Source organism: Dunckerocampus dactyliophorus, chromosome 7 (assembly GCF_027744805.1).
Source record: "Dunckerocampus dactyliophorus isolate RoL2022-P2 chromosome 7, RoL_Ddac_1.1, whole genome shotgun sequence".
Classification (NCBI taxonomy): Eukaryota; Metazoa; Chordata; class Actinopteri; order Syngnathiformes; family Syngnathidae; genus Dunckerocampus; species Dunckerocampus dactyliophorus.
In genome coordinates, this window is record NC_072825.1 from 4,376,685 (window position 1) to 4,400,195 (window position 23,511).

The 23,511-nt window shown below is 43.6% G+C and overlaps 3 protein-coding genes across 9 annotated transcripts in view; 2 read left to right on the forward strand and 1 right to left on the reverse strand.

Moving 5' to 3' along the window:
• The window catches only part of LOC129184627 (tumor necrosis factor, alpha-induced protein 8-like protein 2 B), a 32,163-nt gene extending 11,326 nt beyond the window's left edge, over positions 1–20,837 (reverse strand). For 2 of the 4 annotated variants that reach the window (XM_054780710.1, XM_054780709.1), the window contains exons 1-10: positions 20,479–20,837; positions 12,396–12,506; positions 10,589–12,134; positions 10,308–10,378; positions 10,159–10,247; positions 9,860–9,954; positions 9,624–9,724; positions 9,403–9,548; positions 9,225–9,312; positions 9,022–9,137 (exon numbers count right to left, since the gene is read on the reverse strand). In XM_054780710.1, the coding sequence (XP_054636685.1) occupies positions 9,029–9,137; positions 9,225–9,312; positions 9,403–9,548; positions 9,624–9,724; positions 9,860–9,954; positions 10,159–10,247; positions 10,308–10,378; positions 10,589–10,639 (750 nt within the window). In that variant the 5' untranslated portion in view covers positions 10,640–12,134; positions 12,396–12,506; positions 20,479–20,837 and the 3' untranslated portion in view covers positions 9,022–9,028. Of the gene's footprint in view, positions 1–8,891; positions 9,138–9,224; positions 9,313–9,402; positions 9,549–9,623; positions 9,725–9,859; positions 9,955–10,158; positions 10,248–10,307; positions 10,379–10,588; positions 12,135–12,395; positions 12,507–12,933; positions 13,721–13,846; positions 14,171–20,478 lie in introns of those variants that run through there. The other 2 variants (XM_054780707.1, XM_054780711.1) reach the window with 2 other exon arrangements.
• Positions 462–7,974, forward strand: tmod4 (tropomodulin 4 (muscle)). 3 transcript variants are annotated; one of them, XM_054780703.1, is made up of 10 exons: positions 462–616; positions 3,880–4,064; positions 4,180–4,336; positions 4,426–4,545; positions 6,468–6,737; positions 6,809–6,939; positions 7,102–7,209; positions 7,291–7,434; positions 7,539–7,683; positions 7,755–7,974. In XM_054780703.1, the coding sequence occupies exons 2-10, from the start codon at positions 3,963–3,965 to the stop codon at positions 7,775–7,777; spliced, it is 1,200 nt and encodes a 399-aa protein (XP_054636678.1). In that variant the 5' UTR covers positions 462–616; positions 3,880–3,962; the 3' UTR covers positions 7,778–7,974. The 3 variants fall into 3 exon arrangements, with proteins under 3 accessions (XP_054636678.1, XP_054636680.1, XP_054636679.1); XM_054780705.1 differs by having other exon boundaries at positions 463–616; positions 6,645–6,737; XM_054780704.1 differs by lacking the exon at positions 462–616 and adding an exon at positions 629–797.
• Positions 10,384–12,980, forward strand: lysmd1 (LysM, putative peptidoglycan-binding, domain containing 1). 2 transcript variants are annotated; one of them, XM_054780713.1, is made up of 4 exons: positions 10,384–11,003; positions 11,291–11,470; positions 11,861–12,168; positions 12,386–12,980. In XM_054780713.1, exons 2-4 carry the CDS (start codon positions 11,303–11,305, stop codon positions 12,540–12,542), a joined length of 633 nt encoding a protein of 210 aa, XP_054636688.1. In that variant the 5' UTR covers positions 10,384–11,003; positions 11,291–11,302; the 3' UTR covers positions 12,543–12,980. The 2 variants fall into 2 exon arrangements, with proteins under 2 accessions (XP_054636688.1, XP_054636687.1); XM_054780712.1 differs by having other exon boundaries at positions 10,391–11,470; positions 12,386–12,979.
• Positions 20,838–23,511: the final 2,674 nt, after the last annotated feature.

A 23,511-nucleotide genomic window follows, 5' to 3' on the forward strand; every position in this document is an offset into this window, starting at 1 on the left:
TTTAGTTTTATCTCTCCAGTCTCTTAGCTCTAACGCTTCCTGTGTTGGTCCCATTAGCAGTGTTACAGTGCCCTCTACTGGTCAAGCATGTACAGTAGCAGTATTAATACTGATTTAGTGACTACAAGGCAAAATAAAATAAAATATAGACCAGTCGGCGTGTGTTCGTATCCGCGAATGTTCGCTAGCCGGATGTTCGTAAGTTGGGGACCTAGTGTATATATATTTTCAATTCTGTATCTCTTACAATGAATCTACCAGTAAAATAATGGATTGTTCATATCTTTTTAAAGGGTAACTTATTAAATGAATAGGGGTTCAAATACTGTACTGTAGTCTACTTCTTTTCCCCACTGTAGACAGTCTCGTCATTGTGCAGGCCCGTTTCAGACACTAGGTGTCAGCGTTCATCCTCCAGTGTGACTTGACTGCAATGTTGCTGTCAATCATGAAAGTTCAGCTCATGCTCTCTTTCCTTCACGAGGACACTCTCTCTCTCCGTCCAAATAATAAAGTGCTGACGTGTCGAGGTGACGTCACTGCATGGAGCGAGAGAAGAGGGGGTGTAGCCCTTGTGTACTTTCTGTCAGACTGGAGGCTTCCACACGGAGCTCAGGTAGGTGTGATGCTGCTGCTTCTTCCGCCCGATTTTCCCTGCTGGTTGTTCAGTGCGTTTGTGAGAGGGAACATTGGCGTCCTGTTATGGAACGCTGCAGCATGAACAAGCTGACTGGACAATGTTGGTAAAGTCGGATTGAAACTTTCTAGAAACTTTCAACAGTGCAGCTGAAGTGAAGGTAAGTCAGGTGAGAAAATGATGGTTCTAGGAGTGAGAACATGAAGATGAAGGCTTGTCTTTGTCCTCAAACTCAGCACTTGTGTGATATTGAGACACATTTTGCGACTTGTTGCATGTACTTTTTGATCTGGACATTCTGTGAAAAGACACTGTGCATGAGGTGTGCACGGGTCATCGTTTTGTGTGTGTGTGTGTGTGTGTTCGTGAAGGGGCAACCTAAGCCGGCCAGGCTTGACACGGCTGCAAGTAGCTGACTTGTCAAGCTAAAATTAAGCCCAGCATGATTTGGAATGTTACACTTGGGCAGTAAGACGTGGTCGAAGGTGACAAATCTGCTGCAGCAACAAGGTGGACATGGAAAAGGCCTTAAATCATTCTGCAACATTTGACACATTTAATTTGCTTGCAACTGAAGACGCGACAACATGTTTGACTCATGAATTCATAAAGTTACACAAAAGTATATGGACACAGCTCTGAATGAGTGAGCGGTTGGGCTATATTGACCTAAACTGTCCCTCAATCTTAATTCTTCATCTTAACAAGACATTTCGGACAATTGTATGGATCCAATTTGGTGGGGACACATGGAGGATTCTTTTCTGTTTCCAGTGGACAAACAAAGTCCATAAAGACATGCTTGGAGGAGTTTTCTGTAGAAGAAAACTGTCATAATTTCTACAGACAGTCCAAAATCTTGCAGAAAATCTACCCAGCAGAGTGGAATCTGTACAACACTCCACATTGTCTTCACTTTTCAGTTCCTGCAGATGTCCCAAATGTAGTTCAATGTCATCTAGCAGTGGAAAGAGCTGATAGTTTTCAGACCTTTGCTTGGACATCAGCAATGAAGACATGTACAGGTGGTGTGGACAGGGAGTAGGGGAGCGCCATGTGTCACATGACTCGGGGATTCCAGGTGCAGACAAGCGGTGAAATGTGTACTTACACTTAGTCTTTTGAGTACATAAGTGTGTTCACACTGAGAAGTATGTAAAAATGCAGTACACTGTCGGTACCCGGACGTCACACTCAAAACGTCCAAAACCTCATTCACTGAGCCTTAAGTGTCGCGCTGGACGTCATATTGCCTATCCAAGCCTTTAGCTCGACGGTTAGTGCTCTTGATTCTAATTTAGCAGACCTTGGTTTGAGCCCAGGGTGGGAACACGGGGCTGGCTGAAGCAGGCGGGCTACAAATGCGCACTACTGGACACTTACAGCACCATCCTCAGTAGTCATCATTTTGGCTATGTAGCGGAAGGGGAGAGATTACCAAACAAAAAGCAATGGCAAAATCTCTGCCTTGTTTGAATGCAGGGGCTACATGCAAGAACAATGATGGAAATGGATTTGGAACAGCACTACACTGTCATAATATGTGCACTCAGGAACAAAGTACATATTATAGTGTACACAGTACAGGTGGTCCTTGGTTTACGGTGGGGTGTCACAAGATCTTGCAAGATTAAAATGCGAAGATTTTTCATTCAGAAAAAAACTTTAGTGGGCGCTGGCCAAAGACGATAATAAATAAATAATCACACAATAAATGGATATTAACTTGCTAATTTTGCTGGCCTCAATATATTGCCGTGTGCATGCATGTCTGTTTTCCACGTCACGCCTCTAAACAGGCAGGAAGAGGTTTCACTCTGTGCGTTGGTTTCAGCACCATGGCACGTTCGACGACATAAACAGAGTTAGCCCTTTTGTCAGTCTCACAGCCTCTTTGTCTCGCTGGTTGGAGGTAGGGCTGCTAGCATGCAGAGTGCAGAAGAGTGTAAGGTAGTAGAAATGAAATTTGTATGTTGAAACATATTGTCATATTTCTTCATTGTATGTTAAAATCTCATCTCGTTGCATAGACCCAATCTCGTGTATTGTCTCGTCCTGTGAACTGAGGGAATCGTGACACCCCTAATTTACAGCATTATGACTTTTGCTGTTTTATGGTTATGTACACACTGTCAGTTAACTATCAACTAATTATCAATATTGTACAAAAAGACAACTAGTTATATGCGTGTGGCGGAGTAATACGTAAGCAGATTAATACATTGTTGGACTGGTGGAGTGATACATAGTCGCTACACTGAGAGGAAGAACGTGACTTTTGTTCTTTTTAGTGAACTACTTAATTTTAATCTTCGTTATGACTCCCAAGGCAGTGAGGCAGACTCGTCTGGTGGCAGAGTGTAAAAGTGAAAGTAAAAGTCCAATTAGACACCGTGAGACAATCAGTGGAGAAATCAACATTGGCTGTATGCCCAGTCCAGGCTGCCGAAACACGATGACCATTATGAAGGATAAAAATGGCATCTTTGAACATGCGAAAGGATCTGCTCCTATGAAATGGACAGCGATAACAGCATTTGCAGCGCAGTGCTCTCGTTATTTAGACTTCCCTCCTCCCAATAAGACTGTCTCCCACTCCTTGTAACACCCCCCAGTGTGCAAGACAGAATTGTTGTCTTTTTTAAAATTACGGTTTCATTTAATTCTTGTATTTAGTGCTTTATTACTGTATTTTATATGTATTTGTTCTGTGTACAGTTTGTCATCGCGAACAGTGGAACCACTTTGGTCCAGTGTGTCCTCCAAAGTGACAATAAGATCTTTTTCTTTAAGTTGAGGCAGCTGGTTCTCCTAAAATGATCAAAGTTCAGAGGAGGCTGGGTCATGGTCAATCCCTCTCAATAAAACTGGGCAGAGCCTCAGTCATACATTGAGTGTTGTATGCAGGGTCTGTGCATCTATATTCTCTAAAGTCAGCAGGACTTACATTGTAGTTTGTTCTGGTTTGGGGGGGGTCGTGACCTCACTGCTCTCGTCTGTTGGTCGTAATGAAGAGCGACGGTCTTCATCAGGAGGGCTACAAATGTTTGTGGGGATGATAAATGAGGGAGTGCAGCCTCTCTGCTATTCTTAGTGTCAATGAGCTAAGTTAACAGTGTTGAGTTACACACACCTCATTCTCTCTCTATCATTTCTGTCACTCTTCGGCTTTGCGACATCATGTGACGTGTCGGACGTGACACTTGTGAAAGTGTAAAAATGCTCATGCTCCTCTTTTGCAGAGCCTCTCCCAACCATAGGTGTGTCGCCGTGTGTGAGAGCGAGAGTGTGCATGTGAGTCAGCGCTCTCTCCCCAAAGCGTGTCATGTCGGACCCCAGGGACATCGATGAGGACGCCATCCTCAAGGGCCTGAGCGCCGAGGAGCTGGACCAGCTGGAGTATGAACTTCAGGAAATGGACCCCGAGGTACGAGGAGCGCTCAATTCGTCCACCTGGTCACTTTGTTCAGTTTGCCTGAGAGTAGCTAAACCCAGCTATCCCTCCCTCTCGCATCACATCAACATGCCCTCTGACTTCCCAGAATGCCATGCTGCCAGCTGGCTTCCGGCAGCGTGACCAGACAAAGAAAAGTCCAACCGGGCCGTTTGACCGTGACGCTCTGATGCAGCACCTGGAGAAGGAGGCCATAGAGAACCCAGACAGGGAGGACCTGGTGCCCTTTACGGGAGAGAAGAAAGGTGGGTGGGTGTGTCCTTCATGGTCAAAGAATTACATAGTTACATGAGGGGTGGAGTCAGTCAGACAAAGCGTGTTTGTGTTCTTCCAGGAAAAGCCTTTGTGGCCAAAAAAAAAGCGGAGATTCCCGAGCACGAGCAGGTCATCCTGGAGCCAGAGCTCGAGGAGGCGCTCAAGAATGCCACAGATGCCGAAATGTGCGACATCGCAGGTGAGACTTTTTGCTAGTATGATCCAGCTAAACTTCAGCGCTGAGTCACAACACGACCAGTGGACATTGTTTAAAAGAAACCTGGAACTGGTCCAAAATGTACTGGTTTCTTCCATGGCTGATGAACCACCTTTCAAAGTTTGGGTCCAATTATTTTTAGCAGTGTTTAACCATCATGTAGTTTTAAAGATTATCTGCTGACAGGCGTATAAATACTGCGCATAAAGTGATGATTTAACGGCATTCCTGACAATGATTGTGTGCTTCAAACAAAGAGACGTTCTTTGTTTGAATGTTTTCTGGACTTGATGAGAACATCATGTGACAGAGTTCACTAATGACAGAAAAACAAAGGCAGCCATGTTTCTTCTTTGTCTGCAGTCGCAGTTTAACCCTTTGTGCCAGCACAGTGGCTCTGACCCAAATAGTTCCGGTTCTCCTAACATCTCAGACGTCCCACAGTCAGACATGCAACGGGATCCGATTCCCCGAACTCAGCAACTCAAAAATAAACGGGCTGGCCTATAAGGGTGTCGTGTGTGTGTGTGTGTGTGTGAGAAAGATAGGATATCTCTTTAAAGCAGACATACTGAAACAGAAAGTAACCAACTGATGTTTTCTGCATAATTAAGAATATTTCTTTGAAATATTAACTGAGACCACGAGAGACCATCTGGTTAAGTGGACTACATGCACTGGAATGATGATCCAGGTTTTGCGTGTTAAAAGCTAACTAACAGCTCTGCCAGGACCAGATTTATTGGTTCTGCTGAAACCCACAAAGGTTCTAAAAGCCTCCTCATGAAGGGCCAAAGCATGTCGACAGTGATCCTCACTGGATCCAGTCACTGGCTGTTTGTCCATATCCGCGGGGCTTGCAACTGGACCGGGTCCAGATGAGGATTAAAGCTCAGTTAGCTTCTGTCAGCCTTTTGTTGGGCTTTTTGGCAAGCGGGTCAAAAGGGATGAAGAGCTAGGCTAGAGTGAGAGTAGTTCAACATATGTCATTAACAGTTTTATTTATGATGTTAGCATGTTGCTACACTTCACACACTAGTCTGCTGCTAGGCTAGATGGAGCTGTAAAGCTAGAAGGGTTATTCTCAGGGGCGCGTGGTTGGGGGGGTAGGGGTGTTTATGGCTAAGCAGGCAGCTGTCTCACTGGCCTGCCTTTGCATGGTAGCCCTGCCCAGGGTCAGCGGGTGGTGGGGTGGGGGTGTCACAGCAGGTGGTGTGTGACACAGTTTGGTGGAAGGCAGGTTATAACATGAGTGCAAACAGTGCTGCCCCCTCCTGGTGATGGTGAGGAGCATGTTGAGGTCTGTTTAGCCTTTCAGTAAGATGGCAATGAACGTACTAGTATGCATCCACCCATCTTGTTCCTCTTATCCGGGGTCAGGTCGGGAAGGCAGCAGTCTAAGCAGAGAAGCCCAGACTTGACGCTCCCCAGTTGAGAGACATAGTCTTTCCAACGTGTCCTGCATCTCCCTTGAGGCTCCCTGTCAGTCGGATGTGTCTTGAAAAGGCATCCTGGCAAGATTCTGAGCCACCCTGTCTGGCTCCTCTCAGTAGGTCCCGTATATGACAGGCTTCTCACCCTAACCCTAAGGTAGAGCCCAGCCACGCTACCGAGGACCGCTTGACCCGCGATTCTGTCCTTTTGATCACGTCCCAAAGCTCATGACAATAAGTGAGGGTAGGAACATACTGTGGATCGATTGGTAAGTTGAGAGCTTTGCCTTTCAGGTCAGCTCCCTCTTTACCAAGACTGACCGATGCAGAGTCCGCACGAATGTACTCGTAGTCCTCACTAAATTAATTCATAAAACAGTCTTTCAGAAACCAACTTGGATGGGAAGAAAGAACCTCAATGGAAATACTCTTATCATGTCTGAAAATATGTGCTATTTTCTTTCCTCTGAGGAACCGTAAGACAACACGATGACGATCCACCCAACAACAACATCCTTATCTTGACAAACAGGCCGGAGCCTCACGAGAGACGAGGCAGCATCCAGCTCGGCCTGCTGGTACCGGTGACCAGTTTCCCAGATCAGAACATTGCATTGAAATGTCCTCAATGTTTTCTTGCACATGCAGCTATTCTGGGAATGTACACGCTGATGAGCAACAAGCAGTACTACGACGCTCTGGGAACCACCGGAACCATCGCCAACACTGAGGGCATTAACAGTACGTAGAAAAATGCTCGTTCTTCTACAACTTACTTCACAAATAATTTATCTCTGCTGCTTGACCTTCAGGTGTTGTGAAAGCAGATCCCTTTAAGGTCTTCCCTGATGAGCCTCCCAATACCACCAACGTGGAGGAGACTCTGGAGAGGATCCACAGCAATGACAGCAGCCTGACAGAGGTCAACCTCAACAACATCAAGGTCAGTCCAAGGACAATGAACACCGACAGTAAGTGAAGAACTTTGCTGCAGTCAGATACTTAGTCAACAGTATTTTTGATCAGCATACTTCTCAGTGTGACCATCACGGACAAGATGCAATCATCGTTAGCGTAGTAACACAAAGGCTTTCTGTCATTACAGGACATTCCCATCCCGACACTGAAAGACATCTTTGAGGCAATGAAGGGAAACTCTCACGTGGAGCTCCTGAGCATCGCCGCCACCCGCAGCAACGACCCCGTGGCCTATGTGAGTCCAAGAAACACGACTCATTCATTCACCCTTTTATTCAAGTTGATTTTTTTATCAGATGGTCTCTGTGTGTGTCAGGCTTGTGCCGAGATGCTGCAGGAGAACACTAGCCTGCAGAGTCTGAACATCGAGTCCAACTTCATCACGTCCGACGGCATGATGGCCGTCATCAAGGCAATGGCCAACAACGCCACGCTGGTGGAGCTCAAGATCGACAACCAGGTCTGTGGTGGAAAACTTGTCAAACCTAAAGGGTTGACAGAATCTGGGGAACTTAACTTCACTTCTGTCTTGGCCTGCCTGACACTCTCCTCTCTGTCCTACAGAGACAAAAGTTGGGCGACTCAGTGGAGATGGAGATCGCTGCCATGTTGGAGAACAACTCCAGCATCCTAAAGTTTGGCTACCACTTCACGCAGCAGGGTCCTCGCGCCCGAGCTGCCATGGCCATCACGCGAAACAATGACATGAGTAAGAAGGAATGAACTGACAGTGGCGCTTGGCTGCATGTGAGATGTCTCACCTCGTGTTTCTCTTTGCAGTTCGCCAGCAGAGGCTGAGATGAAAAACATGAAGATGAGTAGAAGATGGATGGAGCTGCTGAGCTTAGCACAGGACATGTGCAAAACATTTCACTTGTCACTGAGAGCACAATTTGTCTTTTTTTAAGACAGGACGTGTCCTCTTTGTGCCGCCCAATGATTCATCTCATTGCGGGGGGAGGAGCATCTGTAAATACTTTCATTAAAATATTTATTCAAATACTCTTTGTAAACATTTTCCACATTTTATTTGTTGTTATTTATGTTATTTATGCCAATAATTTATTTGGCATTAATACAAGAGCAGCCGTTTGGATTTGCAGTACGTGCTTTTGAATTTATGCCTAAATAACATTGATTTCTTCTTCTTCTGTGGTAAAGTGTTGAGCGGCTCATCTATTGACAACATTCTAAGGTTTCACTTTAATCACATAAATCTCTTTAAGTCTCTTCTGATCTTCGCACTTCCCACAAGCACCCCAGCTATTTTTACCCCCCAGGGCCCAAAGAGTAAGGGATCCTGGCCTGCAGGCTTCAGTTTCCTGCTTCCAAATAGAAGAGGAGCCTGTTTGCGCCCTCAGCGCTTTATGAGCACAAACAGCTGCTAACCTCCCAGGATTTCCACAACATTGCCTGGATTCCGGCCGCCCTCTGCTCCCGTTTTTCATGTTTCTTCTCCTTAGAGTGCTCCACTTTGACCTCTGTCTGAACTTCTCAAAGGTCACTTGTCTTTTCAAGTCACAATGAGGTTCAAGAAAAACAGCAAACAAAGTTTGGAAAGATCCGAAACACTGAATGTTTGTCTCTGTGACGACAGGGAAAGAGGTGAGCACCAAATTAATGACGCAGGGTGCTTTTGACACATTAGCGGCGTCAATAGGAAACAGCCCCTCCCCAGCTGACCTGACTCTCAAGGTCTTCTCTAATTTGACGCACTAGCGACGCTAACTGGTGGAATCCCAAGGCAAATTAACACCCCAACTGCTCGTCCGTTGCAGGTTTACACTTAAGCTGAGTGAGGATTAATCCTGGTGGGGGGGGGCAGCAGAGGCCACTGGGAATAGTGACGAGACGGTCAAGTGTGTGTTAAGCTGCTGGTGTCTTGGCCAAAATGGACGCCATGAGGTCACCAGCATGTAGAAAGGGTTCAAAGATTTATATCATATAGAAAAAGGCAGCATGTTGGGGCTGAAACAGTGAGGTTTGTATATACACGTCATCTTATGAGGTGCGGGATGTCCTCATGATTTAGAATGAAGACATGCACCTGGAGCTTAGTGACTTGAAGGCACGGTGGTAAGTGAAGGAGGCTCCTCATCAGAATCAAACTCCACATTCTGGTCTTTAATCCAGTTGCCACTCCGGTCCTGCAGCCATCCATCACTACAGGAAGTGAAGCATCATTAGCATTAACGTGTGAAGCATCTTCTGATCTCAGCGGTCATCACCCGGTCAAAGGAGGTTCCATACCTTTTCAGTTTCAGATAATGCTCCAGCTCACGTCTCCTCTGGGCTGTCATGGGCTCAGGTTCTGGTATCGCTGCCACAGGGCACCCTCCTGTGGGTTTTGAAGGATGTGACTCTTCTCTTGCCGCAACCAGTCAAGTTTTCACTGTGACAACAAAAGTTGTACTCTACCACTTCTCACCTGATATGGAGCCTCTAGAACTGCTCAGAACCTCGCCCGACTCTGCACCTGCCTTAGGTGGGTCCAGATGTTCAAGTGAAGTTTTACTGCAAGTGGTGCCCCTTGTTTCTGAAGCTCTGCTTGCTGGTCCTTTTTCAGTTTTTGTACTACAAATTACAAAACGTGTTAGTATAAGTGTTACTTTCTGAGACCACCTCAAACATGTATGTACTGTAGCTCGCCTGGTTCTGCGATGGCAGCTGTTATACGGTACTGTCTTCAGCAGAGCATGATGGGTCAGCTTCCGTGTTTGTGCCAATAAAGGAGCTGAACTGGATCCTTCCTAAAGAAAAATATGAAAAAAGTTTAAACACAAATGACAATGACTGCTCCTAGTGTAAGCAAGCTTTTAATGAAACACATGAAACATTGAAGCAAGGCTTGCTGGAAACTATGTTACTATGAAACTGTCACCAACCTGCTTCCCGTCTTCAGCTTGTATGAAGTTTTCTTGTTTCCTTTTTGTTATTTCATGCTTCAACTCAGCTTTCTTACCATAGAACGCTTTTAATCCTAAAACATACATGTTCTACTAAATAATTTCATTCATAATTCCACACTTTGACATATTTCTACAGGATAGCAAGTATACACGTATAACTCTTGACACTGACTTCACAATTAGTCATTTGACAATCAATCATCAATGCGAGTAACTTTTGATTGAAAACCAATCTCGTTTAATTTGAGACAATTACAACCGTTTATGTAGTTTACCTTCTAGATGCCTTTTCCCTTTCCTGTGGACTGTCAGCATGTCGACGGTGTCAAACACAGGACGGAAGGAGCACACTAGACAAGTATATCTAGAGAGAGAAAACATTTGTCAAACTGCACTTTGTGCTGCAGTTCATGTTGACATTTACCTTCCATTGCTCAGAAGGGCTGCTTCATCTTCTGGAATGAAGTTTGACAGAAGATTTGCAACGCGCCGTTTCTGAAATGCAAGTCAAATGCAAAGTGAACAGACAATATGTACAATGCAATATGTGAGTTGCGCTTGTTTGTCTATGATCTTTTAATTATTTGTAGTTTCATTCAAGTGTCACTCCTCGCTATTAGCTGTTTAGCTAACATAGCACGCTGCTAACAATGTTAGCATGCATCCAGTGAACGATAATTGTAAAGCTATAAGAATAATAATCACCTTGAGGATATTCAACTGACTCTTGTCATCGCCTTCCCTTTTAAACGACATTACTATTTTGTCAGAAAGTGTAATTTAGTAACACGTTAGGCGTATAGTTAACTAAAGTGCTAGTGGTTTAGCCTGTATGTAATGTGGCGTTCAGGGTAAATGTAAAAGTAGCTTTTTTCCAATACTATTTGGAGAGGGAGAATTTCAGAGCTTTTACGTTAAGTGTTTGTCACCGAAATGTACTGATCGTATTAAGTATTATTTAACAGTTTAATATTGTTGTTTTTTGTTAGTTTATTATAATAGATTCGTTCAATAAGTACAAATTTGAGCATTCCAAGTGTATTTGAACGCATTACCGTGATGCATGACGGGAGTCGCAGCTATGGCAACAAATGGCAGCAGGCAAGAGACTAACTTAACCGTAAGATAAATGTCTACTTTTTCCACATAATGTTAACCGTAAGATAAATGTCCACTTTTTCCACATTAACTATCATGTTGTGTCTGCCGTTTGTAATTGTAATGAAACCAGTGGTTTTATGTCGGTGACGTCGCTAGGCACAGCACGTTTGGCAGTCGCGGTAAGGTTAAGTTTAGTTATCTTACTTGTTAACTAAAGGGTATTATAGGTCAACAAAGTTGTCGTCAGCGAGCAGCCATGTTTGTTATGAAGCATTTTACTGTGGTGAAAACTTGACTGGTGCCCAGTGATTCCGCGTCATGTCCGAGGAGAAGCAGCCGGTGGACGGCCTGCTCTTCGGCGGCCGCAGCCGGTCTTACGGCAGTCTGGTCCGGTCCAATCTCTCCCCGGTTCGCAGGAGAGTTATACAACATCACATCCAGCCTGGTGAAACCCTTCAAGGTCTGGCCTTGAAATATGGAGTTACTGTAAGTACGAACCACTACCTTATGTGTACTTTTCTATGTCAACTAAGCTAATTTCACTTTAAATAACTGCTACACAGTCACAACTGTGTTTTACCATGTTAATAACTCAGTTGTATTCAAACTGTGAGCTAAGGCCAAACTAATAGCACCATGTTTAAAGTAATTACAGTTTAGGATAATTCTTCTATTTATATATTTTCAGGTTATGATAAGTCTCCTGTTCCTTTATGCCATTTGTTTGTTTCGGTCGTTTTTTTGTCCCATCTTAACCTGCTTGTTTGGCAATATTTCTAGGGAAAGATGGCTTGATTGGTTGTATTTTAATGAATGTAGTAATTTTTCTAGGGTAATAAAGCCGCATGCTACCAAGTAACTAATGTTGTCTTCCAGATGGAACAAATTCAAAGAGCCAACAGGCTGTACACTAATGACTCCATCTTCCTGAAGAAGTCCTTGTCCATCCCTGTCCTCTCAGACGTGGAAGGACACACTCGTGATGAAGGTGGACATAAGGGTGAGGGTGAGGACTCTGGAGAGGTGGCAGGCCGGACTTGCCCTTATAACGGCCTCAAAGCGAGCCCCTCTTACCAAGAGAATGCCCCAGAGCTCACAGCCAGGGATTTTTTGACAAGACTCGATGGCTTCATCAGCGAGTCCAAGCAGGCTGCAGCCAGAGGATGGAAGAATGCGGAGAAGAGGTAAAACACACATTCAAAAAGTGCAAAGAATGTTATCTTAGCTGCTGTTTACAACCAAACATTTAATTTTTATATCCCTGGATGATATTCTGATGAGCATAATCAATAATCTCTGGCAATGCCCTCTTGGTTGCCACGGCGACCAAGCACTTAATGTTGGGCAGGAAGTTAGTTTTTGTTAAGAATGTGTGATTGTTCATCGTCCGTCTTCTGTCAGGGTTACCGACCTGGAGGCGGTGTGCTCCAGCAGAACAAACGAACGGCAGTCGCCTGTAGGACGGCGCCATCAGGCGCTGCACGTGACAGTGCCGCTTACCACCACCAAGCTCACCATGAAGCTGAAGAAACAAGAGGATGAGATCTTTGAACTGTGACCACTTCCTGCTCACTCAACAACAGCACTACATACTATTGTTGTCATCTTGCTGTGTGTGTGAATACACTTAGCCTCAGGATTGTTTTAAGCACTTTCTTGATCTTTGTTTTTTAGCGGAGGCGGACACTGTGGTCTCGCCTTGATCACATGGAGGCTGTTCACATGGTGGTCATGGGACAGGCATGTAACTGCCATACATGCCCAACAGTCAACAATAGCTAACACTGTTTTTATTAACTTATTCACTCTTAACAGTTTGTTACAGCCTATAGATGCACAATAATGATTTTATTACTAATGTATGCAATGTTGAGAGAAAAAGGCTTTGTTTTGTAGCTTTTGTAAAGTTTATTAAACTTTTTTTTTTTTTAATACAGGGTACTAGTGTGTGTTTGTAATGTTAAATTGTAAAATAAAATAAGCTCCCAATGTAAAGTGCCTTCACATACATCACTTTTGTTGTCCTATTGGTCACATACAGGACAGAGAGACCACACCCACAACGTATTGCTGTCACAGTCATTTATTATTACTGTACAATTATTATTATAATTGGCTGTTTCTTGGATGCAGGATTCTTCCTCAGTGTTTTTTATTCCCTTTTTGAAGCATTCTTCTGACCACCAGAGGGTAGCATTGTATCAGTATTCTGTCTCTTCAACCCAAACAAACAGTAGTTACGAGGCCAATCTTACAATATGTCCAGATATTAAAATAGTGGATAAAGTGTAAACTAGTTACCTCTGTGACCTTTCACATCAACACCCCAAAACTAACTAACAAAATCTCTTAATCAGCCTCTCCAGCAGCTCGATGTTCTTGTAGAACCTTGGTGCTGGATTCCATGTTCCCAAGTGGAGTGTCTCACAGGTGCCTCCGTGGCCTTGGTAGCAACAAGGCAGTTGTGCGTTTCAGTCCGGTCCCATTTGGGAGTCATATTGTCCCGTCCTCCACCAGTTTGTTGAGTCCTTTGCAGATTCGAGACAGGTTGGGCCTGAAGTGCCCGTCCGGCTCGTACAGCTTCGTGAGGAGCTCGGGGTCGCCGTAATGGTTGAACACGTGGTTGATGCGGCCGTGAGATTTGGGTGTGAGGTGGGTGTTGACCAGTTTAAGCAGCAGGTCCCTGCAGCTGGTCAGCAGGTCAGCCATCACCGTCTTGTCGAAGGTGAAGTCCACCTGCACACACATGATGTCACATGACTGACAATTGTTCTAGAAGGACAATCAGCTTCTCTGCCTTTACAAAGATCATAACGCTCAATGCTCGGGTGAACTGATGTACCTAAATGTGTGAATGTGTACCTCATAGAAACTGATGGCCGTCATTGCTCCTAGGTGCAACTTCTTTTTAAAGTCCTGCGCCATGCTGAGCTCCTCTGTGCTGAAGCGGTTGTTTCGGAACAGAACGCCGATCTTCACGGCGATCTTGATCAGGTCCTTGATCACCTTCTGGGCCTCAGACTTGTTTCCCGAGTACTCCTTGGAGAAGTGGTATAGGTCGTCCAGGATGTCGCTGGTGGTGTCGTCGATGAACATTTGGACGGAGGTTTTGGTGGCCACACTGCTGAGGATCTTCTTCTGGACCTTTAAGGCCATGTCCTTTGAGCTAAAGTGGTCCATGGCTGTCTGCGTTGAGAAAAGGAATTTTTTTTTTCTTTGAATATCTCAAGGTGACCATTGAGTCATTGATTATTACTGCAAATTAGCAAACTTTCTGTAACTCTTTCTTTGGACAGGAAGTTTTCACACTGCACTTTTTTGGTTAAACTTCCTCCGTATTGGTAGTGTAGTTTTTATCAAGCAGGTTTAATAAGTAACAAACATAAAAACGGTCACAGATCGCCATCAGGACCAACAACATTCTCACACCTGCTTGTCAAGGTGAACACTGATCGAAAAGTGATGCGTCTAGTGAGTGTTGTCACAAATGGAAACAAAAAAGGTTAAAATGAAAAGTGACTTTCATTCACTGCCTTCAGTGGTAACTAAGCTAGCAGACAGTGACACATTTGGTTTGTTTGTGTCTGATTTGTGATGCCTGATGGGGAAAAACACTGGCAAAGTGACTCCACTGAGGCTTTTTAATGTCTCTCCTGGGATAGTCAAGCAGACACACACACCCAGGAGAGGTCATCAGCAGACCTACGAAGGTCCGATGTTTACCGCTGCATCCAGTTAATCCCACAGTGATAACACGACCTCGGGAGTTTCAGGATCCCCCTCAGTTATTGTTTAGACATCTCTCTGAGGGGGAAACAGGAATCAGACTGAGAAGCTTCCAGCTGCAAGACACCTCAAAGACCGTTGCCCCCACAAGCAGGCTGTTAATATGCCAAAGCAGAGACTGAAATGACTATGTAAGCCTTGATTGAGGTGAGAAGTTTCTAAAGGTTGTTAATCCCTAAAATGATTAAAGTGCTCAGTGCTGTGTTAGTGGCCTACATGGACTGAACAAGGCTGATGTGAAGGGTTCTGGTGTCCTAGTACAACAGTCCATCTTGATAAATAAGTTAGACGGCAACCGTACACGCTTACAAACTCAGTGTGTCAGATCTTCAGTATGCATGGTTCCACCGAGAGAGCTTTATCTACTTCCTGTCTCTACTGGTCTCAGTTGAACAGCAGAAGAAGGCGAGTGCAAAGAGAGTAGCTCTTGTGTGCAACTTGTTGCCTGTGCTGACAAGTGCTGGAGGCGAGTCACATAGCTGAGGCAGGCCCACGCCTGTTTGCTCCACATGTCATCAGCCGAAGAAACGACTACAATTCTGACCCAACAACATGTTTAATCACAGCTCTACAAGGAGAACCACTAGCTGGGATTCTGCATTCATGCAGTGAAAAGCACCTTAGTGCAAACAGTGACGTTCATGTTATTTTAACGCGCACTGTCATTGGGCCCATTCATGTGCACAGACATGCACTAGGAACAAGTGTCACATTTCTCACAGCTCCCTTACAATGGCTGCCTTTTTCCTGCTGGGAATTAAAGAAGGTTCATTAGATGTGTTTGTTTTATCAGTCATGATGGAGGCGGAGTCAAAGTACTGAGGAGACTCGAGCAGCAAAAGTCAACAGTGTTTCCCACAGGTCTGCTGTTTAATTGTAGTGGTGGTAGATGACATTATCGTCTATTGTGCATAATCGGCCATGACGCAAACCTCAGCGTTTGTATGTTGACAGGTAAAACAAAGGTTTTTGGTTTGTGTCATATAAGACATATCCGACATTATCTCATGTTTTTAATTTTATTTAACACAACATGACGTTATTGACTTACGGCTATTGGTTTCATATTGTGCAGCGGTGGACGAGCATGAGTGCGCCTTATAACATGCATGAGCGATTAAAAACCCCCATTAATGTTGCTTCCTGGACTCTAGTGTGCACTGATTTTAAAGATAATGTCGTGTAGAGTAATGTAGTTGCTGCTGGAGTACCCAGCATGCCTTGCGGGCACTTTGTAAATAATAGGTAAAGTGTCTGTGTTAGCGCTTAGTCGTTACCCCTATACAATTGCAATTTATTGTTGTTGTATGTTGGCTTACCCTTGTTATGTGTTGTGTTGTTTATTTTTTGGTCCACACCGTGCGTGAGACTGTCATTCTGTTTGATGACCATTTGTTGTTTGGGTCACTGTGATATCAAGCAATTTATTGGCTGCAGCTGTTTCTAACTGCTTCTTCCTATGCTGAGTTACGATGCCATCTACTGGACGGGGTTGTAACTACACCTCATTCAGTGAGGGTGAGCAGATAGCGCCAAATCTTAAAAGGCTAAATATCTGCCCGCCATAGATAAATGAATGTAAAGGAAATTGTGCATTGTTATCTTTGGTGTACCAAATGAAGTGTCCAGTCGGTGTGTATCTCAACAGGTTGGTGGTCTTTGTCAGACCACTTGTTCACTGCGTTGCTCTACCATGAATGTCGTTATGGAGTGTTTGGTCAGTGCCATTGAGCATGTTGGTGTTGTTGATGGTTGTGCTGCTGATGGAGTGAGGAAGACATTGAAATATCAGGCCACAGTCCACCGCAGGACCTTCAAGTGTTTGTCCAGCCAAGAAGCATGTAGGCAGACTGTAGCACTAGTAAATATTTAGCATTCCTCACATGTAACAACATGTTGACACAGAAGTCTGTTCTGTTTGTTGAGGATTCAAAGTGAAACTAGATGAAAATGAGAGAGATCTTGTTGAAACTTCCTAGACCTCACCAAGCCTCAGCACACCATCCACGATCGCTCTCAACAATGACAACGTGCCAGAAAAATGCGGAAAAGCAAAGCTACACTATCAGAGATGAAAAAGGAGGACGTTGTTAATACAAACACTGTCATTGAAGATTGTCCACATTGAGATAACCTGACTATGTAAGCAAGCGAGCTGGAAAAGTGTGGCTGTGTCTCAATTGGTGGACTCAGTCTTTTGTGTGCAAAAGTGCCTTCACACTGAGAGGCATGGCAAAATACAGTGCACTGTCGGTACTTGGATGCACTCAAATTGGTGAGTGCACAACTAGGTCGAGTGGTTTCTATTTAACATTAAAAAGGAGGGACCGTCTACACTAGGGGTATCCAAAGTGCAACCCGGGGGCCATATACAGCCTGTGGCAATTTTTTTATTGGCCCTCTTTCTGAAAAAAAAAACAACAAAAACAATTAAACAAGAAAACTAAAAAAACAACAGCAAACATGGCAAAAAGCAGTAATTTTACTAGAATAAAGATAAAATATTAAGAGAGTACAGTCATAATGTTAAGAGAAAGCATAACATTGGAAAAAGTCATAATATGAGAAACAAACAAAACAACAAAAAAGACAATTGCAATTATTGGAAAATTACATTAGGAAAAAGTTATAATAGTACAATAATAAAGTGAAAATATTATGAGAATAAAAGTCATAATGTTAAGAGAAAAATAATTACAAGACAAAAGTCAAAATGAGGAGGAAAGGTTCATACTAATATAATATTTGGTTTTGTCACTGATAAAACAAAGCTGAGATGAAGGGAGTTTGTTTCTTTAGCTCATAGCTACATGAGTTGGTTTAAAAAATGTAAAAGTGGCCCCAGCATCATTTGATCTTTCAATATGTGGCCCTCGGTGGAAAAGGTATGCACACCACTGGTCTACGCTGTCAAAATGTGCGCACTCAGGGACTAAGTGTACATTGTACACAGGAGGGATGAGCGAGTACACCACTATCTGTATCTGTATCCATATCTGTTCACCCATCTAAATGATCCGTATCCGTATCTGTACTCGGAGTGGGTGGGGCATAAACCGGAAGTGGGCGTGGTTTACGCAGAAATGTGTGGGACTTAAATCTGTACATTATTTTAAGTCTTCAGGTTGACATGGATTGATCAGCAGTTGCTATATTTATTGTTTATTATTCAGCTACATGGGTATGTGTGTAAGTGACCTGTTTATTATTTGGTTATTTTTTTTAATGATCTTTGTGAAGTTGGTGATTCATGCAAACATTCACTGATGGCAAAGAGGGAAATAATCTGTCAGCCTTGTTCACTGTACAAGCAAAGTATTCCAACTGACTTTATATCGCCAGCCAAATTATAAGCAAGCAGACGAAAAAAAAACCTGGCAGTGACTGACTCACGAGCTGTATGTTACGAAACAAGTTTAATATAGCACCGTGCATACTGCAATGTATTGAAAGGGGTGTAATATTTTACCACGCTTATGTACTGTATATTATGTAGTATGATAGCCATAAAAGCAGAATGTTTGATGCAGCTCTTGTGCAGGTGTACCTAATGTTGTGGCCAGTCAATGCAGGTTACTCTTACCACTGTCTGTGTACCGCCAATTGAAAATTAACAAAATTCTTATATTGTAGGTAGCACGCCTGTTTTATGATGACTTCATGGAATAAGACAAATACATTTCAAGGAAAAAGGCGGTTATGCTACGCCAATTGAGTTGCATAAGTGACTGACGCAACACAAGTCTGCACAGCGCTAAATGCACCGCGTACTTTACGAAACAAGTTTGCCAAGTGACTTTAGATACAAACCGAAATAGAGGCGAGCTGAGGAAAACCTAATAAAGTGGAGGCAGTGGGCAACGCCACACGAGCAGTTTTCAACTTGCCAATTGCACCGTGTACGTCAATGAGGCACCAATCAACTCCTCTATGGCTCCAGCCTGCACAGTCTGTCTCGGGAGGAGCGGTCGCTATGTGTGACTGGCCAATCACACAGCGCGAAGAGTGAATACATAATGAGGACTTTCTTTCCTTACAAATAATGACGACATCTACTCGTTTCATGCTCATATTTGGCAAAAATGCATTATCCATTCATCCCCAGCAGACAGTATATTTATTGAAGTGTACTGACATAAGTATTCCATTTGACACTGTTTCTTTGCACATTACACTCCTTTCACTCCTTTTTGTAGCGATCTGTCTTTATGTGAAACAAAATGCAGGGTGAGGTTCACACAAATTTGCAACATCAGCCTGAACTTGCCATTGTGCACTGGGAGATTAAATGGAAGGAGGGCTATTCCAGGATTAGAACAGAGGACCTCTCGCACCTGAAGCGAGAATCACCAGGACCAGACCAGGGGCGGGAAAACTGTGGCCCGGGGGCCACGTCAAGTCTGCCAAACGTCTTAATCCGGTCCACCGGGCATTTCCAAATTACCGTATTTTTTTAAAAAACCTTTAATATCAAAACTGTAGCTGGCAGCATGACTTGCAGTGCTGCTGTGGCATGCTTGAATCACACAGGAAATATTCACATGCAATCTGTAGCTTGTACAAAAAAAGTGATCCAAACAACACAACATGTCAACACACACATAAAACACAATGTAACCTACCTATTGCACCCTTTGGGCATACAAATAAACGTCTATGCACAACTCCCATGCCACAATTACACCCATATATTCCTGCTGCAAGGCATGCTGGGTAGGTTGTGGCATTCTCTCTCCCAACATGTGGCCGTGTTTGTCACAGTTTTGCTTGATTGCAAAACATGTTGAGAAAGTCGTCAGGGAACTAAACAAGGAGAGACGTTCACATACTCCTGAGATCCAATGTTTTATCATTCATAGTTCTTATTGTTGTTGCCACAGGACTACCCAGCATGCCCTGACAGTACTTGTATGTAAATAACAGTTTAAGTTAGATGTTATGTTTAGAGCTTAGTTGTTGTTTATTACCCACGTAATAGCAGTAGTTGATTTATGTGATGCGTTAACTTGCTGTGGTTGTGTTATTTTGTTAAATCTTGAGTAAGTACACCGTTCTGTCTGATGACCACCTTCTATAGACGTCCCCTTGGCAAAATGTTTTAACCCAATGTGGAGCGCGAGTCAAAAAGTTTGCCCACCCCTGCCCTTGACCAACGAGCCATGATGGCAGTAGCTTCAAGTCACCTGCTTCCTCCAAAGGTTGCGCGTACGGCTTCATTTTGAGTATTGAAAGTGCAAAGAAGACATTGTGCTGTTTCTCCTTAGCGTTGCACAAGCAGATGTTGCTCAAGCTTGCGGCACGTCAACCCTACCCCTAAAGGGAAGCGAAACTGACAGCTGACGGTTGGCGGCCATCATCACTGCCTTTGTGCCGCCAAAGTGCTCTCAGTGAGTGTGATCATCTCTCAGCATCTCATTGAGCCAACAAGCCGGCTAACACTGTGCCAGCCTGCAGGGGTTTGTGTGTGTGTGTGTGTGTGTGTGTGAGGAGAGGGGGTCCGGTCCAACTCCTCGTTGAGCAACTCTTGGCCTGTGCTACACACATCTTAGCTCCACATGTCAGCATGCATGTGCATACATGTTGCAGCATTCGTGCACCTCGCACACACGTCTCAACATGGAGGAAAGCATAAAGAACACAGCCCTTCCCTCCCCAAATCTGCTAACAACGTGAATATAATAATGTGTAAGTTAGTTAGTTAGTCTTACCTGAACTTGTATGTAGTGTCCTCCTCTTCCTGTCTGTGGTGGCACGTGTCCTCTGTGTCACAGTGACAACGCCCTGACCTCAATGTCAGTGCCTCATTTTAAACAAGAAAATCATCTGCACTCACGTCTAAACCCTCTGATAATGTGGACTTGTACTTCCTTGAGGAACTAAACATGCATTGACACACCCCTGTGTGTGTACGTGTGCACAAGTGTGTGTGTGTGTGTGTGTCTCTCGTTCTCTCTCTCTCTCTCTCTCTCTCTCTCGCTCCTTCCCTGCAGTAATTTGTATGTGTGGCCCTCATAGATTGAAATGTAAACTGCTGTGGTGCCCCCCACTCATCCCACTGACTGCTTGTGGACTGCTGACGTTGTGCGTCTGCCCGTCCTGACAAGTCAACGAACAAAGAATGCAGTCGTAAGCCAGCCATGCAGCCGCCTGAAAGGGGAGCGGCTTAAAAACGTATTTGTGTGTGTGTGTGTGTGTGTGTGTGTGTGTGTGTGTGTGTGTATGCTCACCTTTACTGGAATGCAGCTGCTGTCAGTGCTGCGTTCACGCTCTCTTTTATTTAAGGCAGAAAGCAAAATGTTGACAAATTCAGCCCAACACACACAACCTACATCCGCATTCATGCTTAGCATTGAGCACAAATCACTTCATTGTACTTGACTTTCATCGTCATCGTCTGACAAGAATGGACTGACGAGGATGTGAGCGACTTTTACTTTACTTGATGTTTATTTCACAGTCGTGTTTTATCATAAAGACATACGACTTTGTAGTGGTAGCTCAAAGTCGCTAACAGTGTATGAAATAACCCAAGTTAGTTTACCATATTGTTCTAATCTTTGCTAGTCAGACATAATAAATAAAGAATAATCTTAAAAATATTGACAATAAGTATAAATAACTAGGAGTACAGTCGACCTTCGCCACTTCGCGGTTCGAATTCTGCGGCTTCACTCTATCGTGGTTTTTCAAAAATATATTAATGAATAAATCATGCTGTTTTGTGGTTGAATACGTCCTATTATATGTAAAAAAATATGCTTATTGAAGCACATTGTATGTATTTTTACCTAAATTAAGCATTTTCAAGCATAAAAATGGCTAAATGAACTAAAATACAAACAAGGCATTCAGAAGACACATTCAAAGACTCTGTGAATGATATGTAGTATTTTAAACTGCTCACTAGGTGTCAGCAACATTACTGTGATGTGTGGTGTGAGACACAAAAGCATCAGACGTGATCGCCAAAACAACACGCTTTTATTGCAGGTTTGAATGATCTCACAACAGGCACAATAATCCCTAATAAAAACACGGGCTACTGTTATGGCCATAACCCACGCCAAGCTAAAACTAATCTCTGAACCTCCGATATCACTTCCAGTCCGCCCACTACTCAGCTCCTCTAGGGAACACATTTATAGCGACACACACCAGCACAAGTCTTATTTATGTTTTAAATGGCTTATTTACTCTATTATGTCTACTATATTGGATAATACGAGTGTAAAGGTGACTATATGGGTGTTATTACATGTCTAGAGAGCTCTAATAATATTAAAAACACTATTTAGAAGGCTGTAAACAGGTTTTTTTATGCTCTAACTACGAAAATATTCAATTTATAAATGAGGAATTCTACATCATGGAAATTCACTTATCACAGTTGAGTCTGGAACCAATTAAATACAATAAACTGTATATGTTACTAGTATCACTAAGAATATTTAATATTATTGATGTAGTGGTAGGAAGTGTAACGGTACACATATTCGTTACCGGATTTTTACAGAGCATTTGGTACGGAACAGAAGTGTACCAATTTCCAAGGAGAAGCCAGAGCTTGAAAACCCTCTTTCATCGTTAAACTCCTGTTTGGGATCGCTTCCCGGTGACATATGTAAACAGACAAAGATAAGTGGATAAGTTGAAAGCAGTATGCCACCATTGTTTGGTATATATGGTGAATGGGGCGACAAGCTGAAACTATTAATGCTGCATTTCAGCCAATAAGCCAACTTTACCACAAATAAAATTGCGCTTGTCTGCATCCTTTCATAAAAAGAAACCTTGTTAACTATTATATATTAGTTATTAGGGATACTCCGATCGATCGGCCACCGATCAGCGTCTGCAGGTTTCCATGAAAAATCATGTGATTGGCATATGCCGCTAAATTCCTTTCAACACCGATCACCTGTGGTTCGAAGTATTGCAGTCTGTAACGATCACCGCGTGCAGTTTAGAGTTTTGGGTAGCATCCTCCTCCCACTTTCCTTCATGCTGCGCAGGCGTGCCAAAACAAAAATAATCACGTCTGCCATGTGGAACTTACATACCAACACATGCCACGAAAACTATCTCACGGGGCTAGCATGTTAAAAAGCTTTCATTTAATAGCGCATTTGAAGAACAAACCCTTGACGGAGTATGGTGAGTTGTCAAGGCCCACTGTGTGATCATCAATCAAACAGCAGCTAACTCAGCCAAAACGGTGGCACAACACTCGTATGTGCGTGACAGTCAGAATGATATGAATGATAAGCAAATAACCTGAAAAATAACTGAATTCATCGGACAAGATGACCAGCCTTTGTCAGCGGTGGCAGACACCGGGTTTGCCGACTGCTCTCTCACTGGAGCCCACCTACGTGCTGCCTGGATGTCCGGCTAGGGCTCAACCAATTGACTCTCACATCTAAACTGTCCTAAAAGAAAGCGTCTCATCCTCCGTAAATGTTACGAGTTACAGTACAGGCCAAAAGTTTGGACACACCTTCTCATTCAATGCATTTTCTTTATTTTCAGGACTATTTACATTGTAGATTCTCAAAAGATCTAAAGCTTTTTCCACATACACAATATCACCATTTCTCTCAAATATTGTTCAGAAATCTGTCTAAATCTGTGATAGTGAGCACTTCTCCTTTGCTGCGATAATCCATCCCACCTCGCAGGTGTGCCATATCAAGATGCTGATTAGACACCATGATTAGTGCACAGGTGTGCCTTAGACTGCC